This window comes from Oryctolagus cuniculus, chromosome 5, assembly GCF_051225735.1.
Source record: "Oryctolagus cuniculus isolate XC-2025 breed Fujian yellow rabbit chromosome 5, ASM5122573v1, whole genome shotgun sequence".
Lineage (NCBI taxonomy): Eukaryota > Metazoa > Chordata > Mammalia > Lagomorpha > Leporidae > Oryctolagus > Oryctolagus cuniculus.
The window spans coordinates 116,642,413-116,663,714 of record NC_142871.1 but is presented as its reverse complement, the minus strand read 5'-3'; the positions used below and the strand labels follow the sequence as shown (position 1 = coordinate 116,663,714).

At 44.2% G+C, this 21,302-nt stretch overlaps 1 protein-coding gene across 4 annotated transcripts; it reads right to left on the bottom strand.

The window, feature by feature from the left end:
- Window positions 1-1,813: 1,813 nt before the first annotated feature.
- On the bottom strand, window positions 1,814-18,522 carry GSTA4 (glutathione S-transferase alpha 4). 4 transcript variants are annotated; one of them, XM_002714505.5, is made up of 7 exons: window positions 18,410-18,522; window positions 17,369-17,473; window positions 11,420-11,471; window positions 9,594-9,726; window positions 8,523-8,664; window positions 6,640-6,771; window positions 1,814-2,411 (listed from the first exon to the last, which is right to left on the bottom strand). In XM_002714505.5, exons 2-7 carry the CDS (start codon window positions 17,453-17,455, stop codon window positions 2,289-2,291), a joined length of 669 nt encoding a protein of 222 aa, XP_002714551.1. In that variant the 5' UTR covers window positions 17,456-17,473; window positions 18,410-18,522; the 3' UTR covers window positions 1,814-2,288. The 4 variants fall into 4 exon arrangements, with proteins under 4 accessions (XP_002714551.1, XP_089189281.1, XP_089189282.1 ...); XM_089333155.1 differs by lacking the exon at window positions 11,420-11,471; XM_089333156.1 differs by lacking the exons at window positions 9,594-9,726; window positions 11,420-11,471 and having other exon boundaries at window positions 18,410-18,497.
- Window positions 18,523-21,302: the final 2,780 nt, after the last annotated feature.

Here is a 21,302-nt window from a genome sequence, read left to right as displayed (position 1 = left end):
AGACTCCAGCATGTTGCTGTGTCAACGTCTGATTGCTAGGAGTCAGTCTCCAAATGAGTGTAAAACGTTTCTCCTCCCTGAAGAGCTCAGCGGCTGCAGTCCCCAAGGCCACCTTCTTTATGACACAGTAAATCCAAGCTGGTAGCGTTCCCTAAACCATGCTCAGGTCCGGTCAAAGGACAGACAGAACTTGCCGAAAGCTGTATACATACAGCTGTGGTTTATTACAGAGAAAGGCTACAGATGACAGTCAGCCCAGGGAGATTGATGAGGCTGGTCCAAACTGGGGGCTTCCAACGTCCTCCTTGTATGGAACCATGGGTTCTGTTCACTCCTCCTAGCAACAATGTGTGACAAGGCACATGGGGCGTCATCAGCCAGGGGAGCCTTGGTGTCTGGGAGTCTTACTGGGAGTCCATCACATAGGCATGGTTGACATCCAAGGGGCTGCTCTGTTTTCCCCATGTCCGGAGCTGAGCGAATCCAATGTGACCCAAAGATTTCCCCTCTATCACACTGTGGTGTGGTGCAAATGGTCAGGTGAGCAGGTAGGTGACCGAGGTCCCCCGGGCAAACAAAGATAAGACATTCCATGGGTTTCTAGAATGTTTCCCAGGGGCAAAGGCCATCTGTTTCTAGGGGCACTGCAAAATTCTTTACCACACACTGTCTCATTTCCTTCTTCCTGTGGGTTACCACACTCTGGGGCCTGGCTAGAATGGGGCCTCTCCCTCGGACTCAGCAGCCTGGGACTCCAGGCCTGCCCAGTGCCACACCTGCCACTAAGCCTTTGCTCCTACAGAAATTTTAAATGTCAGTGGGATGACGGAGTGTCACATTGCATCAGTATAAAGACGAATTCCACTGCGATGTTTGTGCTTGATTCTCCTCTAAAAAGGGCAGGAGCAGAGGGACACTTGCATGGATTGTGACAGGCACTAACGGTAGCTCACAGCTATATTCTTTTACTTTTGAGCCAAAGATCTTTCCTGTACTGAGGGATGAGTATCACTCTCTATGAGACTCTCTTCAAAGCTTGCCTTTCTCTGGTTTTAAAAATCCCTGCATAGTAACTACTTCAAAAGCAGTTTTGGGATGTTCTTTTCAAGAGTACAGGCTCTGCTCTGGGATGCTGCCTGGCATACAATGGGTGTTCAATCAGGACCTGAGATGGAAGTCAATATGTGTTTAAAAGCAACATTGAAAGACCATACATCTAGTTCTGAAATGCAAAAGATTAGAGGCCTATAAATAACATTCGGGTAGTAAGAGGATAAAAATAACATATGTTTGCATGTTGTTATATATATGTGAAATATAACTCGGAGGACACACAGGTTGAGTTCCTCTTCTCTGAAATGCTTGGGATCAGAAGTATTTTGGAACCCAGAGGTTTTGGGGTTTTGGAATAGTTGCCTGAAGATAATGAGATATCTCGGGGTGGGACCCAAGTGTAAACACAAAATTCATCTCATCTACACCTCACACACACAGCCTGAAACTAACTATATGCAGTTTTCAGTGCCCCTGCCTTTTGACTGCACCCTGTCACACAAGGTCGGATGTGGAATTTTCCAGTTGTGGCACTCAAAAGGTTTCAGATTTTGCAGCATTTCAGGTTTCATATTTTTGGATTAGGGATGCTCTGTCTGTGTAAGTATTACCTTTGCTTGCCTGTGAGAAACAGAACTGGGTGGCTGGGAGGCAGAGTCAAAGACTCTAAAGACTGGACAGCCCCTTTTATACTTTTGTGATTTCTGAACCATGGAAATGTATTCTGCAAAAATGTAATTAAAAAATTGTAGCAACAGGGTAATGATTGGCAAACTTTATTTGGCAAGTATCGATCATATTTATCACTACCATTTGACTTATGATAGCTCAGAGGAGAGGCATTCACAAAACTCTCTGTGGTTACTCAGCACCAAACACGAGGGAGAGACTGGAAGGGGATTAGAACAAGGTAGAGAGAGGAGCAGAGTGAAGACATGAGATCTGGTCATCCCCACCCACAGAATGGATTAGCTGCAGGAGATGAGTAGTACAATCATGTCTAACTCACACACCAGCCTCCCCAGAAAGGTTTCCCAACAAGTCCTGTAACAACTATTCACTAATAATAATAATAATAAAAAAAAAACAACAGATGAGGGGTATAGAAAAGAAGATCTCACTGATGCGAGAGACCCAACAATACACAGCACCAGGACAGAGCTGGGATCAGTTAAGACAGCCCGGGCACAGCCGTGGCTAGAGACAAGCTCTCACCCGCAAACAGGCCTGCCGTTTTAGGGCATGAAGATGCTGTACACGGTTCTCACGTAGATTTCGTCAGGGGGAGGCTTCTTCTTGCTGCCAGGTTCAAGGAATCTCTTGATTGTAGGGATATTGCTGATCTTCACCGTGTACTCCTGAAAATGGGAAGCCCTTATAAGTTCTAGGTTAACAGCAAGGCTATCCATTATGATGAAAATATGGCTGTTCAACAAATCTTTACTGCAAAGAGCCAAGCAGGACTGCGATGCAGCATCTGTCTAAGGTCTGGTCTCATGCTATGATTATTTACAGTCTCTGCCAGGAGCAGCTGCAACCAGCCGAGATCACAGTGTATCCAGCTCTCAGTTAACACAAAGGTGTGGGCTCTTTTCAGAGGCAGCAACAGAAGTCATACTTAATACTGGATGATTCTGACACTCACGAAAAGAGAAAAAAGGAAGAGGGAAAACAGAGGAAGTATGTCAGGTATACTGATCTGCCCAGAGAAAATGCAAGGAGTGATTAAAAAGAAAGCACTGCAAAAAATCATCAGATGGCACAATTTATATTTTAAGACTCAGCTTCCTTGGAAATTTTACTCCTATTAGCAAACAAATCTTCTTCCTAATGATGTATAGGTGATGGCCAGATGCATTTTATAGCTATGGCTTAGATACAAGATGTCTATGCAAAAAGGAAGAGAAAAATTATACTTTGCATTCATTGATAAAAGTCAAATCTTAGCATTTCTCAGTAACTGAGAAGAAAATCATTGGTTAAGTGAAAATTTTTAACTGTGAAGTATTATTCTAATAAAGTATTTTAACATGGAGAAGTCATTGATGAAAAATGCTGATACTTACTAAATACTCTTTATTAAATATTAAATACTGTACTCTTTACAGGGCATGGTCTTAATTCAGCTTATATACAAACACATTAACATGCACAGAAGCCTTAAAATTGAATGCCATACCAATATGAAGGAGCTTGTTCCAAAGGATGATTTATTGCTTCAAGATAACTTGAAGTTCATACTTATCATGAATGTATAATAAAACTTCCATGGCCAGCACCGCGGCTCACTAGGCTAATCCTTCGCCTTGCGGCGCTGGCACACCGTGTTCTAGTCCTGGTTAGGGCGCCGGATTCTGTCCCGGTTGCCCCCCTTCCAGGCCAGCTCTCTGCTATGGCCAGGGAGTGCAGTGGAGGATGGCCCAAGTGCTTGGGCCCTGCACCCCATGGGAGACCAGGAGAAGCACCTGGCTCCTGCCTTCGGATCAGCGTGGTGCGCCGGCCATGGCAGCCATTGGAGAGTGAACCAACGGCAAAAGGAAGACCTTTCTCTCTGTCTCTCTCTCTCACTGTCCACTCTGCTTGTCAAAAACAAACAAACAAACAAAAAAAAACTTCCATAACTTTGTTTTTTGTCCATAATCAGTACTGGACTAACTCTTTCACTCAAACAGATCTGGTGTCAGACTGAAGACCTTTACTATTAATGCTCAACCTGATCAGATTAAAATTGTACATGGATACTTGAAAGTTTGTGGAAAATATTAAAAATAAAAAACAAAATGATAGGAGGTGGACATTGTGGTGCAGCAACCTGAGCTAGCACTTGGGCCACCTGCATGTCAAATCATGGAGTCCTGGGATCGCGTGCCAGCTCCTCTGCTTCTGATATAGATTCCTGGTAATGCACACCCTGGGCTGCAGTAGTTGATGGTCCAAGTACTCGGGTTCCTGCCACCCACCTGGGAGACCTGAATGGTGTTTCTGGTTCCTGGCTCAGCCAGGCACAGCCCTAAATGTTTTAGGTATTTGAGGAGTGAGCCAGTGGATGGGAAATTGCTCGCTCTCTGTCACTCTGCCTTTCAAGTAAATACATAAATATTTTTTTAAAAAAAGCACAGATTTCAAAACTCTTTGGACCAAAACAAAAATATGTTTGAATTCCATTTTATCACAAGCTTTTTTGAAGTACCTTCATGTTCACAAAGATGTACCTTAGGGCTTAGAGACATCTATCTAGGTTAGCATTCTAGATAGAAAACATCAGTGGGTCCTGGTGTTATATTTATGAAAAGTGTTGATCTCTATTGTTTGCACTACACGTTTTAGATATTTGTGTAGTCAGTGAAAAGTCCTTTGCTGCCTGTGAGGTATGTGAGGATGTGAACACCAGAATGTACATGCATGCCTGGGAAGATTTCAGATTTGATGAGCTTAGCAAATTAACCTTCAGTTTCTCCCTGCAATCTGCCTACTTGTGAGGTCAGCATCCTACCTAGTTAGGGACAAAGGTACTTCTGCATACTTCTAATCAATGCATTTTCAAGAAGCCACAGAGCTGAGTGGAAAGGGCACCGATTTAGATTGGAGACCCATCTGTGACCTCCAACTCAGTTTCCTGCAGTCATGTAACTTGGTACAGTTTGTGTCATGTTTCCAAGCCTGCAGGTTTTACCTGTAAAGTGGCAACAGCAAAGCCTGTTTCCTTTTTTTTTTTTTTTTTTTTTTTTTTTGACAGGCAGAGTGGACAGTGAGAGAGAGAGACAGAGAGAAAGGTCTTCCTTTACTGTTGGTTCACCCTCCAGTGGCCGCCGCGGCCGGTGCGCTGCGGCCAGTGCACCGTGCTGATCCGAAGGCAGGAGCTAGGTGCTTCTTCTGGTCTCCCATGGGGTGCAGGGCCCAAGCACTTGGGCCATCCTCCACTGCACTCCCGGGCCACAGCAGAGAGTTGGCCTGGAAGAGGGGCAACCGGGACAGACTCCGGCGCCCCAACCAGGACTAGAACCCGGTGTGCCAGCACTGCAAGGCGGAGGATTAGCCTATTGAGCCATGGCGCTGGCAAAGCCTGTTTCCTAAGGTTACTTTGGTGGGAGTTGGGTGGCAGATGAGGGAATGCACGTGCCTAGTAGCCTGGCTGCGATGAAGCAGAGCCCTTCCCTGCTCAGCACATAGCTTTTTTAATAATGTAAAGGAATACCTCAAAAGTATCCCACATTCCACATAAATAAAATCAGAGTGAGTTCACCTCTGTGTCTGCAAGAAATGAACATATCCATATCTACATCTATCTTTATAAACAGCATTATCAACAATCTACTGGCTTATCTGCCTTGTTTAAAATGTCTGTTCTCTTTTTCCAGGTATATTTAACTGGTGGTGGTGATTCCAGTTGGTATATTAAAATGATGTAGACTAGACTTCAAAAATTATTTTAAAAAGTGTATGTCTTACCCTTTGAGGATATAGTGTGCCTTTCCTGGCTTAACTTGGGCACATATATGTCAACTTAGTCTATATGGGATTTGGCAACATTTTTCATAAAAGTCCAGTTGGTACCTATTTTTTTTCAGTCACTCAATATGTTTTAAGTTTTGTAGGCCATGTAGTGTCTATCAGATCTACTCTGCTGTGCTGTAGAAGCCCAGAAGCAGCCATGGAAAGTGAATGGGCACAGCTGTGTTCCAATGAAACTTGCCGATGGATATGGAAACTTGACTTTCACATAATTTTATGTGTCATGAAATATTATCCTTTCAAGCCTTTAAAGATGTAAAAACCAGGCTTAGCTCACAAGCTATCCAAAAATAGGTGGCAGACCAAGTGTAACCCAGGGGTCATATTCTACAGCCCCCATCCCTTTACCCCTCCCCAGTCTGGAGGAAAGCCTATCAGATTTGGAGATAAAAAACTGAAGTCCTCAGGCAGCCACTTAGCTATACCATCTTGGCTTCTGACTTCTTTATCACGGGTCTCTCCTTTCTCTTGTGTAGACTGAAAACACCAGGTGAGAGTGTTTTTCAACATTCTGTGGTCAATCCTGCCAGAGTAACACCAAGGAACAAACTGAACCACACAATATTTCTGGGGAGGAGAATCTCTGGGGTAATGCTTTGGGGTGATGTTGAGGCTACCTCTTATTTGCTCTCAGAAATCAGGCTGGGAAGTTTCCAATCTGAGACCACATTACTTCTGAGAGAAGGAGTCATACCCTGGTGAGGAGACACTCTGAGATGCAGGCTTTGCCTGCTTTCCCATCAGTAGACGTATCATCAGCAGAAGAGAAGCACCTCACCCAGGTGGTCATCTATAGGGATAGTCCCCACTGGCAAACTCCTATGTATGAAGTTTGTTCCAAGAAGGTAGCTAAAGAACAAATCAAGATAAAAACTTCTTCACCATGTCCATAATCTTTCAACACTAAGATCCAAAGTCCAGAAAAACAACCTCAGCTCTGTACATTCATTGTGTTTTACTAACTATAATCTAAAAGAAAAAGTACACATACACCCCACAAGCCAACCAACCATCAGTCACTGAGGGAAAACCTGAGAGTTCAGTGCCGATCTTCTAATTCATGGTTGTATTTACCTGGAGGAAAGGAAATGCAGACAGGATATTGGGAATTTTCTCTTCTAGAGCCAAAATGGTCTGGAGAAGAATCACATCTGCAAGGCTCAGCTGATTGCCAACCAGAAAGCTTTGTCCATGGCCCCTTAAAATCTGCAGAATAGAAATAGTTAGTGTTGGTTACAATACAGGGAGGAACTGATGAAGCTATCCAATCAGTGCAGTATCTGAAAATGGGCTGAAACTATGGCCTGTCCTTTCAGTATTTTATAAATAACATCAGTTGGGAGGATGTACTCTGTAGCTGAGAGAACAAAAGGGTATGGAGATGAAAGCAGCTGTGCATATCTCCTGCAGATCAGAATGAAGACACTGAAGAGGAGAAAGGAAATTGTATTATTTCTGGACTCGGCTTTTGGTGTTTTAAAAGGATACATCCATTCCATAAACACATTGACAGAGGTAGATTGCACCTGATGAAGCCTGAAGCTTCAAGAAAGGAGGTGTGGCTGGAAAAAGACTCAGTAACAGGTTTTCTTCAAGGGGTCCACGCCACCTTCCAGTTGTGTTTCTATGAACAGCAGCATTTGTTATCACAAACCAGACCCGACTACAAAAGTCAACTTCTTCTCACCTCTCCCAAAACAGAACAGTTGAAGCCTGAGTTCAACCTGACTCCCATTTTAAAGGTAACATATGGGTGTTGTGATTTTAAGAATAGATTATGATCAAGGAATGAAGAATAATGGTAGCAAAATGGTACCTCACAGTGAACCCCTGGATGCCCATACATATATGTGTGGGAACACACAGGTGTATGTATGTGTGGCAGGGACTCTGAATACAGTTTCAAATCAGATATAGCTATTAGAACCAGGCTGTATCACACGGTGACTTCAGAATCTATAGCCAAAGGCCAGAGTTGCAATCCTGGCTCCCCATTCTTTGGCTGTGGAACCTTGAATGGGTTACTATGTGATATCATTTCATTAGAAAAATACTTCAACAGAATTCATGGAAAACGTGTATTCGAAAACTCTGCCTGGGTTGGTTTCAAATTTTTTTTTGCCAAACCAAAAAAGACTTACTTCTTTATTTCATTTCTATAGGAACTTTGTGAAATTTCCTTGCATGTGCAAAGGGGTAACAATTTTTATCTTGCAAGTATGAGGAGTCCTGACAACATCTGCCCCACTGAAGAACCAGGAATGACCCTACAACTTCATAAAGTACCTATGGAAGACACCATGGCATCAAGCTATTGAAAACCCCACAGACACTCTTGTCTTCCATCTAATGCAATGAAGGTGGTCCAAGGAACTGTGCCCAATAGGCCTTTCCATATTTTTACTTCCTCTTGTTTTATAATTGGAACACTAGATAGATAGATAGATATATAAACAGATAGATAGATAGATCCCTCGCAGGTCAGGAAAGGAGGAATCTTAAGCTCAGAGAAAAGCAAATTTAGTAGTAAAAAAAGAAAAACCAACAAAGTAGAAAATAAAAACAGCAAAGGGAAGAGAAATACAATGGATAAATTATTTTCTCTTATAGCAAAGTATCAAGGAGGAAGCCTGCTAGCTGACCACTAAATGATTAGTAAATGAATGGTCAAGGGTGGTACCTGCTTTTCTGTAACTTGTACAAGGTGGCACTGGGTGAATGCAGAAAACAATCAGGAACAAACGCAACGAGGCCATACGTTTTCTAGATGTGCGACTGATGTAGCCCTATAGAGTCTGAGGAGCTCCAGGCTATCAGCTCTGTGTTGATGGCCACCCCTAGCTCCCAGGTTTGTTGAACTGGGCTCAGCTTTCCACCACCCTGGGCAGAAAAGGGAATTTGTGGTAGCTCCCTTGTGGTTTGGTTACGCTATATTCATGGGCTTTTCTGCCACGTACCTTTTCAAACACAGGAAAGTATCTAATGATAGCCTTCTGGGCCATGTTAACCACTTCCCTTTGTTGATCATCTGGTTTTAAGAAAGGATGCATGATAAGTAGCTCCAGGAGATCCAGCGTCCCCTCCACATACATGTCGATCCTTAACACAAAAGAGCAGTCCTCTGAGTTTCTCTTCTCTCTGAACTCAACAGTTTCCACAGCTAAGAGCTCAGAGTGCATTTTCTTACTGCTGGCATTTGCCTAAGCCTGTCCCGAAAGAGCAAAGTCATTTCTATTTGTCAATTTCAGAAAAAATCTTTCAGAGGAACCTATCACACACAGGGTATGATAGTCATCACTGGCCTCTCCCCTGAGCACCAACTCTTTGGTCTTCCAGGAAGGGCTGGAAATGTCACATTTATAATGTTAATGTTACATTAATGTAACATATAAACATATAATAAATAACATAATGTACATATAATGTTAAATGTTACATTTATAAAAATACTTAATTATCACTTATTCAATGCTTGATATATACCAGGCATGGTACTAAACATTCTATTTTCATTATCTTACTTAAAAATCCCAAACTTTATAAGGAATGGGCTACGATTAAACCCATTGGACAAAAGACTTATCAGGAAACTATGACTTCACACTTTGCTCAGAATCATGCACCGGGGTGGTCCAAGGACCAAGCTTGAGTTCAAATTACAATGCAATGCACTCCCCTACACCTTGACTGTCACAGCAGCTGCCCGCTCCTCATACTCAATGATACTAAATAGGCAAGACAGGTATAAAAAGCAGTATCAAAACATTTAAAGGTGCTGCAATCGGAAGCAGTGCACCCCAAAGAAGACTAGTCAATATCTGAATTCAATTCTTCTCTATTGCTTTCCTCAGAACTATCTTCAAACTGAATTTCCTGCTGGCCTTCATGACCTGCCTGGTTTTTTTTTTTCCCCTGTTGACACTGATGAGACAAGACATAAAGGAAACGAGGCATGCAACAGAGGATTGCTAATGAGCCAAGGCATCAGCAAGCTGACAAGTGAGAACACTTGAGAGGGGCCACGGTACAGGGTTCTCTCCTTGAGGTCCTTGCCAAAGAGCTGGTGCTTTTCTGCTATGTAATGGAGGATGCTTCGGGTCTGCACCAACTTCATTCCGTCAATTTCAACCATAGGCACTTGCTGGAAGAGCAGGTGATTACCTAGGAATGGAAGCCCAGAGTTAGAAGGGATCTCCTCTTCCTTGTGCTGCAACCTCTAAAAATGCTCTATTGAGTGAAAAGGGAGAAGCGACAGGCTCAGGAATAGTGTAAATGTCTCTGACAACAGAAAACCTTACCTTGATTCAGAGGAGCACATTTAGCCATAAAAGAAGCTTGCAAACTAAAACTGTTCTAAGCCTTCCCTTTCTAGCTTCACCCCAGGAAAAATATGTATGTGAATTTGATAAGGGTGGGAGGAAACACAGTGAAGAAATTTCTTTTTCTTCTTTAAAAAAAAAAAGTTTATTTATTTGAATGGCACAGTGACAGGTAGAGGGAGAGTGGAGATCTTCTATCCACTGGTTCATTACCCAGATGGCTACAACTACCTGTGCTGGGCCAGGCCAAAGCCAGTAGTGTGGAACTCCATTCGGGTCTCCCACATGGATGGCAGGGGCACACGTACGTGGGCTATCCTCTGCTGCCTTCCCAGGTCTATTAGCAGGGAGCCAGATGGGAAGCAGAGTAGCCAGGACTCCAATATAGGCATTCTGTTATGGAATGCTGGTATTACCAAGTGGTGGCTCAACCTGCTGAGCCACAGTGGTGACCCTAGAAATATTTCTTTAAAACTATGCTGGCCAATCTTGCAGCCACTAGCTACACGTGGCTATTTAAGCCTAAATTTACATTAATTAAAATATTTAAAAATTGAGAATTCAGTTGGACTGGACACACTTCAAATGCTCGATAGTCACATGTGGCTAGTGGGTACCACACTGGACAGTGTGGAAAAAAGCATTTCTGTCACTGCAGAATGTTCTAGCAGACAGCAATGTTTTTATATAGAGAGCCTGATAATGAGACCATCACCAACAGCTGATACTCACATATTCTCATTAGTTTCTCTCTCTTCCACAGCTATAGTTCACTTACTACCATATATGCTGTCACTAGTCAAAAAGTAACCCAATATTTTCTTCAACAAACCTGTATCCGACACTTTCCACCAATCAGTCATAGGGAGGGGTCCAGCTACAGCCCGGCACTGGAGGGGCTCATGCATCAGTGGCAGGTAAGCCTAGAGAGCACATGCTTAGTGACTTTAGGCCAGTGTCACATAGGAAAGGTGGCATCACACCCCTGGACGCTGGTACCCCTCAAAGGAGCCTTGAGTTGAGCCTGGGGTTATTGCTGACGGTTGAGAGGGAGGCTGGTCAGAGGGTTGATAAGAATTCTTATGGGTTTGTTGAAAGTTCTCCCTCTAAAGGCTGGGCATGGAGGGAACTGTCTGACGTGGAGTTAAGAGGAGTGGACTCTCACTGATTTGATTAATTAACCATGGAAATGCAGCCCCTTGTAAATGGGGACATTTATCTGCATACGTCAAGCAGGCAATGATGGCTTAAATAGCATGAAGGAGGTAGGGACAAGGAAGGGAGAGAAACAGGAGATGACAGGGATGGAGAAGGGCTGCTCAGGTGCATGCGAAAGCAACTGCTCCCTGCCTTCAGCTAGCTAATTAGAACCCTTCAACTGAAAGACTCCTGCAGCTTCAGAGACATATTCCCTCCTGCTTTTAGGATACTGTCCTGAATGTTCAATGTCTTCAGCATCTTTAGCCCTTCCACATTAAAAAAAAAATCCTTTAAAAAATCAGAATTATAGAAAGTTGTTTTACTGTCATACTCACCATCCTGCAACTTGTGCAACTGTTCTTTGGTTTCCAGAAATTCTTCATCAAACTAAATTGTTAAAAAAAAAAAAAAAAAGACACCCCACCCCCCAAGAAGGCAAATGTCATTATAGGGTCAGGGCTGAAAATACCAAGTTAAATTATCTCAAGAGGCAGAGAGAAAATGCATCCTTAGCACCCATATCTCGGTGTCTATGTATCACTGCCCACTGAAAGGAATGAGGTAGCCAGCACAGAGAGCTGCCTCTGCTTTGTCAGAAAGCCATGGAGTAGCCAGATGTGAAAGAGACATGCCAAAGGCAAGGACCTGGAAGGCCTTATTTGAGAACTCCCTAGCCAAATTTGGGACAATGTGGGCATCAAAAAGAATGACATCACTCATGCATTACAATGTGCAACAAAATCCTTAGGTTCATAAATGATACTACAAAAAAGGAAAGAGAAAGCTCTTTTTTACAGAAGAACCAGTGCAAATTAATGTCAAATTGGTGCTAATTAATAATAAAATTAGAAAATTGTCAATTTGCAATCTCCAAAACATTAAAGGGTGATAATGAATGCTGAAGTTATTAGTACGATGGTAGGAAGATTGTCACTTTGGAAACTCAAGTTGAAACTGGACTGCCATTGTAGTTGAGCTGGGAGATGGGGCCTTTAGGAGGTGATAAGGCCATTAAGAGACATTAATACTTTTCTCAGGTTAGTGGGCGCATTATGGAGAGAGGGGGTTACCACAGATTGAGCTCAGCCTCTCTTCTCTTGCACGTGCCTGACATCCTCTGGCTTTTCTGCCGTGTTGTGACACAGCATAAAGCCCTCACTCAAAGCCGAGCAGATGCCAGCAGCGGCACTTGCACTGCCCAGCCTCCTAGAACTGTGAGCTAATCTCTTTCCTTTATGTTACCCAAGCTCAGCTGCTCTGTGATAGCAACAGAATATGGACTAAAAAATTGGGATACAGAATCTTTACTCAATCTGTGACTATTTCCCATAAACTACTGAATTATGATAAAGGAAAAAATTTATCTTTACAATGAAGCAACCTGGATCACACCATCTCTCTAATCAAGCGGTTAAACTGAGCTCCTCAGGGGACACCCAGATATTCTGTGTGTCCTACAGGGACACAGTGAGATGGTCACAAAACCAGCTGTAAAAACAGTACCGATGACATTGAATCTGAATCTGGTCAGATGAAAATCAGGAAAATCTATTCTGTAACACCACAGCCTGGGCTCTTCAGGAGTTGAGGGCTTGAACTAAAAACACTCATAAATAAATAAATAAATAAATAAACCAGGTACTGTTCTTGAGGAAAAGCAACCAAAAAGACTAATAAGGCTGGGTCTTGATGAGGTCCTGGATGAGGGGAAACCACAGACAATGGGAAAATCTAAACATGGATTGCATGTTAGATGTTGTAAACTTAGTGTAAATTTCCTGTGGTGACATGGTACTACCACAGTTGTTAGGACAATGATTTATTCTTTCTTAGAAGGAAGATTACATGCTGATGTCTGCAACTGCTTGCAAGTGATTCAGGGGGAAAAAAGAGCAGAGAGAGAAAGGGAGAAAGCAAATGTGGCAAAATGTTAACAACTGGTGAATTTAGTGGAAAGGCATCCATTGTGCTATGACAACTTTTCTGTAGATTTAAGCTTCAAATTTAAAAGTTGTGGGGTGGGAGGGAACACAAACAATGAAAACAAGTTCTCCTGAGATGACATTATGAAATGTGTTCTAGGATGTTCCACACACACAGATGCACTTCGGGTGGGAGGGGGGCCCTCCTCACACCCAAATCCGGGGATTAGTCCCCGCCCATGTGGGCCCTGGCCCTGCACTGCATTCCCACATCATCTGAGGAGGGGCATGGCTGCACTGCTGGCATCAGCATCCCCTCCTCCTCTGGTGCAGCCAGCTGACCTGGGGGGCAGCTAGGATGAGGGTGTGGGAGTAGCTTCTGCTACTCGCCTGGGTTCTCAGAGCATGAGGAGAGGGGCCACTGTGCCCTTGGAGGATCTCCACCTGGTGCCCACCAACCAGCAGGTAGAAGGCACCAATGCTCAGGACATTTGTCCAAACGCCCCAACCTTAAGATGTGGTGCAGGCAGCACTCCCTCCACACTACTGTTTCTCAAGCTTTTATGACAAGAGCCATTCAGAATACATCAAACCTCTAGCACCCTTCACAGATTCATATTTCTAGGGAGGGCCTAGAAATATGCATTCGAAAAAACAAGTCTTTCTGAATGATTCTAGTTTTTAGTCTGGGACACATAGGGAAAACGTGTTCTCACTAGCACAAGTCTGTGCCAAGGTTTATGAAACCATTGGTAAATTAAGGAAACTGACACTGGGGTAGGGGTTGAGAAGATGGAAGAAAGAAGGAAGAAAAGATCCTACATCAGAGCTTGCAAAGAGGCTAGCAGCTGCAGTCCAGGTATAGACACAGGCTGCAAGGAGGGTAAACATCTTGGTTTCTAGCCACACAATCACCTTTTATTCCCTAACCCGGGGTACTGTTCACCACGTGCGATTCTGCAGAGAATTACCCTTCCACACCAAACCATTCCTTTTCTTCTATGCGAATTGCTCAGAAGTTCCAAATTAGGAGGTCATGGCCTTTAAGTCTTCTCCTTTGCACGTGTCAATCTCTCTCTTATCAAGGGGGATTTGCCTGTGTTTCTGGGTAGACTTAAAACAAACAAAGTTCCAAGCACCAAAGTCTCAAAGACCAGCACAACAAAGACCAACACCCAGCAGATAGCGATGCCAGTGGTTGATATAAAGGGGACACTGGCTGCCCAGATCCCGACTGGTAGTTTCTCAATGGGTTTCAGTGACTTAGTTACTCAGATATGTGCCCCAAGCCTGGGGCACTGGGAATCATGAACCCATCCAGCAGCTGCCAGCTTGTCCCTCATGTGTGTTTCTGATCTACGAGAACACAATAACTAAAGATATTTTTTGGTAAGGAGATGGGGAGTGACACCTTTCACAAACCACCTTTTGAGAATAACTACTTTATAGTTTATACTTTATATGGTTTATATGGTTTATACCATACTTTATATGGTTTATACCATGCGATCAGCCCTAGTGGGCTTAAGACCCAACTGGGCTCATTGTTCGACCCCATCTGCCTGCCAGAGATTGGTTGGTAGGTGGGTGAGATGACCCATGCTCTCTTTACTTAAGTAGAATTGTGTTTCTACTACTGAAGCTAAGAATCTTAACTCATAGGAGCATAGGAGGGACAGAGTGGGACAAAGACAGGGAAGAGAGGGGATTTGACAAAGGAGTACATTGTATGCATAGATAAGATAGTCACTCAAAACCTATTAAACAAGTCAAGAATTACAAAGTCATAGGACTACAGGTTAGACAAGTGGCATAAAGATCCTGGGACCACACATGTTTTCTGTCTCCTCTCAATCAATACAAGTAAAAAACACTCCTGCAGTAAGAGAGAACAGTTGGGCAGTCCTTATTCAGATCCAGCAGCACTGCCCTGTAACAAGGGCCCTACTTCATCTCAAGAGGAGTCAGGAATCAGGATTTATATGCAAAAAATCATGTCAACTAATCTAGAAAATTCTAAAACACTAGGGGGCAAGTGATGATGACATATAAAACACACAAAGACCCACATGTGTCATGCTTGGAGGTTGCCAGGGTAACAATTCACTATCCTGGAAACTGACAAAGGGAATCAAGCACTTATCTTGCCTCTCCTGTATGAACTGTATCTCAGGACAAATTGTATCTCAAGAGCAAACTGTGAGAGAATCAGCATTAACAATTGTGGGTGAGATGAGGACAGAAATAGCCAAGGCTTCCATTTTGTAAGGCCCAGCAACAAGGGCACCTGACAGTTGTTGAACTCTAGTTGAAAAGACGGATGGGGGAAACTCAGTGCCTGAGTTAGGATGGCACCACTGAGACACATCCATCAAGCTCCGCTTCACTGAGCACGAAACACCAGACACGACATAGCCCCTGGTGGATGCAATGCTCACCCTAGCTCCTCAGACAGAGTCTGGTGGAAGAGAGAGGAAAAAGAGCCTGGATCTGATCACACCTTTGCAAATAACCATGGACAGAAAGAGCATGATAAACACAGGAGCCTTGTTTCACCAGGTTGCCTCAAATAAGCCCAATCCAGAATGGGAGAAAATTTCTAGAAGGAAATGGGGTAAATTTCTAGAAGGCAGTCTCTTCCACAAATCAATGAAGTTAGAAACAAATGCAGACACCTACTCCCAGACCTTGGCTGCTAATATCATTTTCCATGAATAGGGACAAGGGCTCCTTGGAGAAATAATGGATGCTAAGGGTAGATAGCACAAGGAAAATACAGGATGAGCCTGGAGCATCTTTGTAGGTTCAGAAAGGAAGGAAGCATTGAGAGAAAAAGGAAGGTCACCCTGAAACAGCTTCAATGGCCAAAGCTGAAGCATGTGAGCCAAAGAACAAAATGAATATACTGAGGTTCACGATGATACAAATAAAGAAGGGAAGAAATGAATAAATGGGGGCGGGGAGATACATTTTTTAAGTAAAATTTCTTAAGAATTCCAAGTGTAGATACTTCCTGTTCCAGAAGGTGGAGCTTAATTCTCATCATTTTGTGTGCAAACTGGGTTTAACACAGGCAAAAACAGTAATGTGACAATGGCGGAACTGGCAGCACTACCTTAACCAAATGACCAATGCTATCGTCATCAGTGATAATTCACGTTGACATCTGTAATCCCCGATATTCTGCAATGAGAAAGGCACTTAGCCTCCTTGACATTCTTCTCCCAAACTCATGAGCCCAGTCTCAGGACAAAAACGTTAGACTAACCAGACTGCGAAAGATTGCACAAACATACCTGGCCAAGTTTCCAAAACTGTCAAGGTGATAGAATCAAGCGAGGGAGGGCTGAGTAAGTGTCACAGATGGAGGGCAACAAAGCAAACATGATGACTAATTAGTAGATGGATGCTAGTGGAAAAATGAGTGACATCTGAATGAAGGCTGTAGTTTAGCAGATCACACACCTATGTTAATTTCCCAGCTTGACATGGTTATGTAAGATATTACCAGTAGAGACTGAGTGAGGGTTATCTGGGGACTCTGATTTAAAAGTATTCTCAATATAAAGTTTAATTATTAAAAATGCAGAGGAACCCGTTACAGATTTTTGAGTTCCTGAAGGACACATAGTCAAATGCCATGGGATGGCCTTGTTTAGATCAGGACTGAAACCTATCTGGAGACAGCAGGACTTGGAAATGTGAGAAGACCCTACGGAACTGTTCATTTTGCTGGGCATGATAACAGTGTTGTGAGATTTTACAGTCCTCATGTGGTAGAGAGAAATATTGAAGCGCAATCCTCCCAGAGAAAACAACAGCATGTTTGGACTTTCCTTGAAAATGCTCAAGGAAAGGAGCGGAGCAGGGGAAAGCTGAAACCAGAGCACAAGCATATAGCTGGCTGCCAGGCTGGGGGATGGGTGCTAGACGTGATGGTGACCTTCGTTTGCATTTGAGAACTTCTAAAAGAACACAACAAAGACAAAATAAAAAACACTGCAGGGGTGAACCCACAAAAACGCAGGCAAGCCACCACAGCTGCCTGACTTGAAGACGTTCAAGTACACAGGAAATGTACCCAGAGATGGTAAAATGAGTGAAAGTTCTGGAAGAAACTGGCGAATTTCAGGTTAATTCCGTGGCTGTGGAGCAGAAGCCAGCGATTCAGTGAAAGGCAAAAGGAAAACAGAACTACTTTGCACTTATAAAGAAAAGGCCCTTGGAGGGGAGGAAGAAGCCTGGGTCTCAATGAAGCACACTTGTGACTTCGCTGCAACAGGCAAGGGCTCAACGCGGCTCTGAAACTCATTTCCCCTCAGAGATCTCCAAGACACTGCGCATCGGTGTTGGTACCGGTACCTCGACTCCGGCGGCCGCCAGGACCCATCTGACGGATTCCATGCGGCCTCTTGCGTTCGGGTAGTGGAGCTTGGGCCTCTCTGTCATGATGGCTTTCCAGGCTTTCTGAAAAATAAATGCAGCAGCCCCTCGCACACCAACAGTCTGAATTTCCGCCTCAAGGGCACCATGAATATTTAGCATTTGGGCACCGGGTTTTTTGTTTGTTTGTTTGTTTTGGTGGGATTTTTTTTTTCATTGCTGCGCCTTCCTTCACTCAATAAAAACAAACCACCATTTTAATACATGAAGAAAAGAGGGGAAAAAATAGCCCTGGCTTTCATCTCATTTTTATTTATGATTTCTTATCCGGGACCTTGGGAAGCTGGGACCATTTGTTGGGAAGACATTTGCGCCAGGAGTTTGGTATTTCACTGATAACCGCACAACGTTTACAACGCACTTTGACCTTGAGAATCTCAAATTTTCCAAATTCGGCTTGGAGGGGCAAGTCGCGCGGGATCTGCACATCCGTGGGACCTTCCACGTTTGCACATGCATCGGCCTACGTCACTATAGCAGCAACCGCTCGGCGGACAGGCAAGAGCCTTACTATTGTCTCCCAAGGGTGCTTCCCAAGCCGGCTCCCCGCGGCGGCCAGAGCTCCTTCACCTGCCCAGGCCCAGAGGAGAGCCGAGCTGCCCGTCCCGAGCTTCGCTGCCAGGCTAGCGCTTGGACATCTAAGTCTACGCTCGTGGGCAGCTCTGCGTGCTCGACGGTCCACGCAGGGCCAGAGGGACCACCTGACCAGGCTCGGGGGCCATCCGAGCATTCCTTCCAGCAGTGGATTCAGACTCCGCAGAGATTCATAAAAAACACGCGCACTGCCCCAACCCCAGACCGGGGACCCACGTCGGTCCTGATGGAGGCGGGGGTGCAAAGGACAAGAAGGGGAACAAGCGGATCGAGCAGGGCGGAGGAGAGGGGCTGGGAGCGTAGGAGGCTCGCTGAGTAGGGGGGAGGAGAAAAGAGAAGAGGGGAAGGGGTGGGTGGGAGACAGACCTGGAGTCCACTCGGAGCGCCGGAGCTGCACAAAGCGCTCGGCGAGCTGTCTGCAGCCCGGCGCGACCAGAGGGCTGCCGGAGGCCCCGGAGGTGGGCGAGGCTCCGGGAGGATTTCACCAATAGAGACGGCAATATTTAGCATGCCCCACCTATCTGCAAGGCATTCTGGATAATATGAAAACAATCCCAATTTAGCCACTTTCGCTTCAATTTTCGCATATTGAGGGACACAGTGGCCTTTAATTCATTGAATAGATTTTACTTCAGTTAAAATTCCATGCTAGAAAGTCGCCATAATAAGTAACTCAACCTATGTGTAAAAGTGCAAAGGATCCTGAGGTTTAAATAGCGCGCGTCCGGCCCTAGTCTTTCGGATGTGAGGGCGATCTGGCTGCGACATCTGTCACCCCATTGATCGCCAGGGTTGATTCGGCTGATCTGGCTGGCTAGGCGGGTGTCCCCTTCCTCCCTCACCGCTCCATGTGCGTCCCTCCCGAAGCTGCGCGCTCGGTCGAAGAGGACGACCATCCCCGCTAGAGGAGGACCGGTCTTCGGTCAAGGGTATACGAGTAGCTGCGCTCCCCTGCTAGAACCTCCAAACAAGCTCTCAAGGTCCATTTGTAGGAGAACGTAGGGTAGTCAAGCTTCCAAGACTCCAGACACATCCAAATGAGGCGCTGCACGTGGCAGTCTGCCTTTCTTTTGACAACTGTTTCTTAATATCAACTAGCATCATTAGATTTTATTTTCAGCAGATTACTTCCAGTAAGGTGTCGGTGTGAATTAAAAGTAGTAGCATCAGGAGTTTGAAGATGCGTATTATCACCTCACATGATTTTTACATTTAATTGTAGATTTACCAGCATACATTTCATGAGATTAGGTGGATTTTTCCTGTTTGTGTATCATATTGAGTATGGAGTAAGCATTCAGAGAACATTTGCTGAATAAATGAATCAAGGAACCATACTTTGGTTTCCAACTCCATAAAGGGTGGAGGAACCATCAGGGTGGACCCAGCAGGGGGACATTAGTTGATTTGTTTTCATTCCCATGAACCATCCAACTGGATACGTGCACTAGACACTTTGAATAAGCTACTGATGGAAGAGAGGACTGATGGATCTGTTTGGAGTCAAAGCATGAGCTCACCCAGGGCAAGTATGTAGAGTAAGAAGAGAAGCAAGGCCAGGACAGCTGGGCACCCCAGGAGTCAGGAAAGTCACTTCCAAATAGGATTTACAGTACATGTCCAGTCTCATCCTTCTAATTGTAGCCCAACACATGACCACGCTTAGAAGCTGTGTTCTCCAACTTTGCTGAAAGCCATCAGTGATCATGCTGGATTCATTTTTTTCCAACACATTTTTGTACAGGAGTTCACTCTAATTGTAATATCCGTGTTGCTGATCAAGCATCTTACTTCCATTTCCTTACTTCTAATTGCTTTGCTGAATCATACCAAATTCTGACATTTTGCTATATTTTTTAACCTTTCAAAGTGACAATTTCTTATGTCCAACCTTTCTAAATAGGGGTAGCATTCACCTGAAAGAGTAACTAAGGTAGCTTAAGACTACTATCACACAGGCTTATGGAGAAATGAACGTCTTTTTGTAATAACATTGCCATTCTAGGAGGGTACGCTAAAGTCATTTCATTCCTTGGGAACCCCTGAAATCCTATTCTCACGGACCCCTGGAGTTACCTCAGTCCAGGACAGTCTGACAATATACCTGGTACACTTTCAGAGGCCCTGGGAATGCCTTCCTGTTACCTTAACCCTTCACCCGCCAGCTCCAAAGCATGTGAAGTTGCTGTAACAAAAACCAAGTGTTTTAAGTACCAGTTTGAGAGGAACATTAAATGTAAATACTCCAGCAAGAGAGAGTTGACTTACATTAAATCCAGTCTTGGTTATAAATGCCCAGGATCGGACCCTGTTCTAACAGTGTGTTTTCACATCAGGAAGGAAGCCTGGAGGGGCAGTGTGGTAGGGGTCTTCCAGGAACAACAACAACAAAGCCTGATGTGGTCTAATCAGTAACTATGTACCCAAGTGAAACCCTAGAGCAACCCTGCAGCACTGGAGCATCCAATCAGAATATACGTTGTGTATGGGGACAAAGAAACTAAAGCTAAAACAAAAAACAACAGGAAACTAGCAAAGGTATATAAGGTAAAGCTGTGGCTTTATTCTTGGCTCAGTTTTTGGATGTGAATTTGCTGAACCTGAGACAGCAGGAATAAAGGCTGCTTCCTGCTAAAAGCCCATCCGGCTAGAGCAGGGAGGGCTGAATGTGCTAACAGAAAGCCAGAAAGATCCAAGGTGACACAGTAAGGTTAGCCATGTTCTGATGGTGAGGGACACATTTAGGGATTTGCCAATGCAAGTATGATTGACAGATCATCTTGCTACAAAATCTTTTCAAAGTAATAATATATTTTTAAACTTTTTATTAAAAGAATTGATGTATTTATTTGAAAGTCAGAGAGGAGAGACAGAGAGATCTTCCATCCACTGGTTCACCCCTACCAGGTGATGGCAATGACCAGGAGCTTGCAGACACCTGGGCATCCTCTGCTGTTTTCTCAGGTGCATCAGCAGGGAGCTGGATAGGAAGTGGAGCAGTGGAGACACAAACCAGCGCCCATATGGTGTCGGTTTCACAGGCAGCGGCTTTCCTGCTACACCACAGTGCCAGGCTGTCATATTATATTTAGAAAATGAATTTCCTGTGGCATCCTGCATGTAGTTCATGAAGCTAGGAGCTGCTTTTGAAGGAAAACGTACAAGGTAGGTATTAAGGAAGATGAAATCAGCCACAAGAAATTGTTATAACCTTTTTATTTTTAAGTATCTCCAGTCCTGTAACCTGCTAAAAACTGCA

Coding starts and splice junctions, on each gene's coding strand:
- GSTA4 (XM_002714505.5), bottom strand. CDS start 17,455: ATGACAGAGAGGCCCAAGCTCCACTACCCGAACGCAAGAGGCCGCATG. Junction 8,665..9,593: donor GACCTCAAGGAGAGAACCCT/GTACCGTGGCCC, acceptor TTTTGTGTTAAG/GATCGACATGTATGTGGAGG. Junction 6,772..8,522: donor ACTTTCCTGTGTTTGAAAAG/GTACGTGGCAGA, acceptor TCTATTCTGCAG/ATTTTAAGGGGCCATGGACA.